We start from the raw sequence: 1212 nt of genomic DNA, 5'->3' as shown, positions 1-1212 counted from the left end.
AGACAAGAGAGGTCAGTCCGTTGCGGAGTCCTGACGTCTGGGCAAACAGATTGACATTGATCATATATATGACATTGCATGTCACATGAGATATTGATCATATGAGATATATATGTAAGTACTGGACAGCGTCAAGGAGAAACAGATAATTAGTCCATAACACCTATGAAAAATGAACTTGGAGAAATATAATAGTTCAGGTGAAGTCTTTTCAGGGGGTGTTGGAGCAAGGGGTGGGGAATCACTGAGATAAAAGTTGTYTCACAGCACGACACGCTCATATTTGCTTTCCTTGATGACGAGCTGCAGCTACTTGCAAACCAGTACCTTGTTRGCTGGTGATGAGAATCTCTCTACTGATGAAAGGAAGCACTTCTTCCAGGAAATCCTCTCATTTGCTGGCAAGTCTGTAGACCACCGTAAGTTTTCATGTTCTGTTCTGGTTGGAAGCCGGGTTCCCACCAAACACGTTTGGAGCAGCCAAAATGCTCCTGCCGCATGCGTTTGGCTGCTTGTCAGCAGCTGTCAGTTCACACCGAAAGCGTCTAAAGATGCACAATGGGAGGAGCGTCTTTGTTCTTTTTCCGGTCGGTTGACGTTTGAAATAAAGATAAAATAAATAAAATATCTTTGCTTTATTTACTAAAGAGCAAGCGAACGTTGCGCACAGAGCAGATAATTTATTCACCAGATATTAGAGGCGCTCTGTCTGACTTTTTTTTTTCAGACCGCGACCAGACTGTCTTTAATGGCGAGTGAAATAAAGATAAAATAAATAAAATGGCTTTGCTTTATTTACTAAAGAAGAGCAAGCTAACGTTGCGCACAGCAGATAATTAATTCACCAGATAGTTTAGAGGTGCTCTCACTGACATTTTTTTTTCTTCAGACCGGGACCAGACTAGAGGCTGTAGAGGGAGGAGGTTCTTGGTTTTTTTCCGGTCTGTCTTTAATGACGGGTGAAATAAAGATAAAATAAATACAACGGCTTTGTTTTATTTACTAAAGTTTCGCCACTCCAGGAACTGCGAGCTGAGGGACTTTTTTTTGTCCAGAGCTCAGCGAGCTGCTGCTGTCTCATCACATCGGTGCTGATCTCTCCAGCTAGAACTGCAGACTGTCGATTTCAGCTAAAAAGGCTCCTAGTCTGTGTCGGGTTCATGAAACCGTCACGTGAAAAAAAATTCTCTCCCGATTGGTTGCTGCTGCGCG

General features: G+C 42.9%; 1 protein-coding gene across 1 annotated transcript in view; it reads left to right on the top strand.

Moving 5' to 3' along the window:
• Positions 1–1212, top strand: part of trappc10 (trafficking protein particle complex subunit 10) — a gene marked incomplete at its 3' end in the record, with an annotated part of 65732 nt that overhangs the window by 43883 nt on the left and 20637 nt on the right. The window contains 1 exon segment of the mRNA XM_014019973.1: positions 310–419. Coding sequence (XP_013875427.1) covers positions 310–419 — 110 coding nt within the window.

The sequence above is a fragment of the Austrofundulus limnaeus genome, unplaced genomic scaffold (assembly GCF_001266775.1).
Source record: "Austrofundulus limnaeus strain Quisiro unplaced genomic scaffold, Austrofundulus_limnaeus-1.0 Scaffold237, whole genome shotgun sequence".
Taxonomy (NCBI): Eukaryota; Metazoa; Chordata; class Actinopteri; order Cyprinodontiformes; family Rivulidae; genus Austrofundulus; species Austrofundulus limnaeus.
Note: the sequence above shows the minus strand (reverse complement) of the source record. Positions and strands in the feature narration are given on the sequence as shown.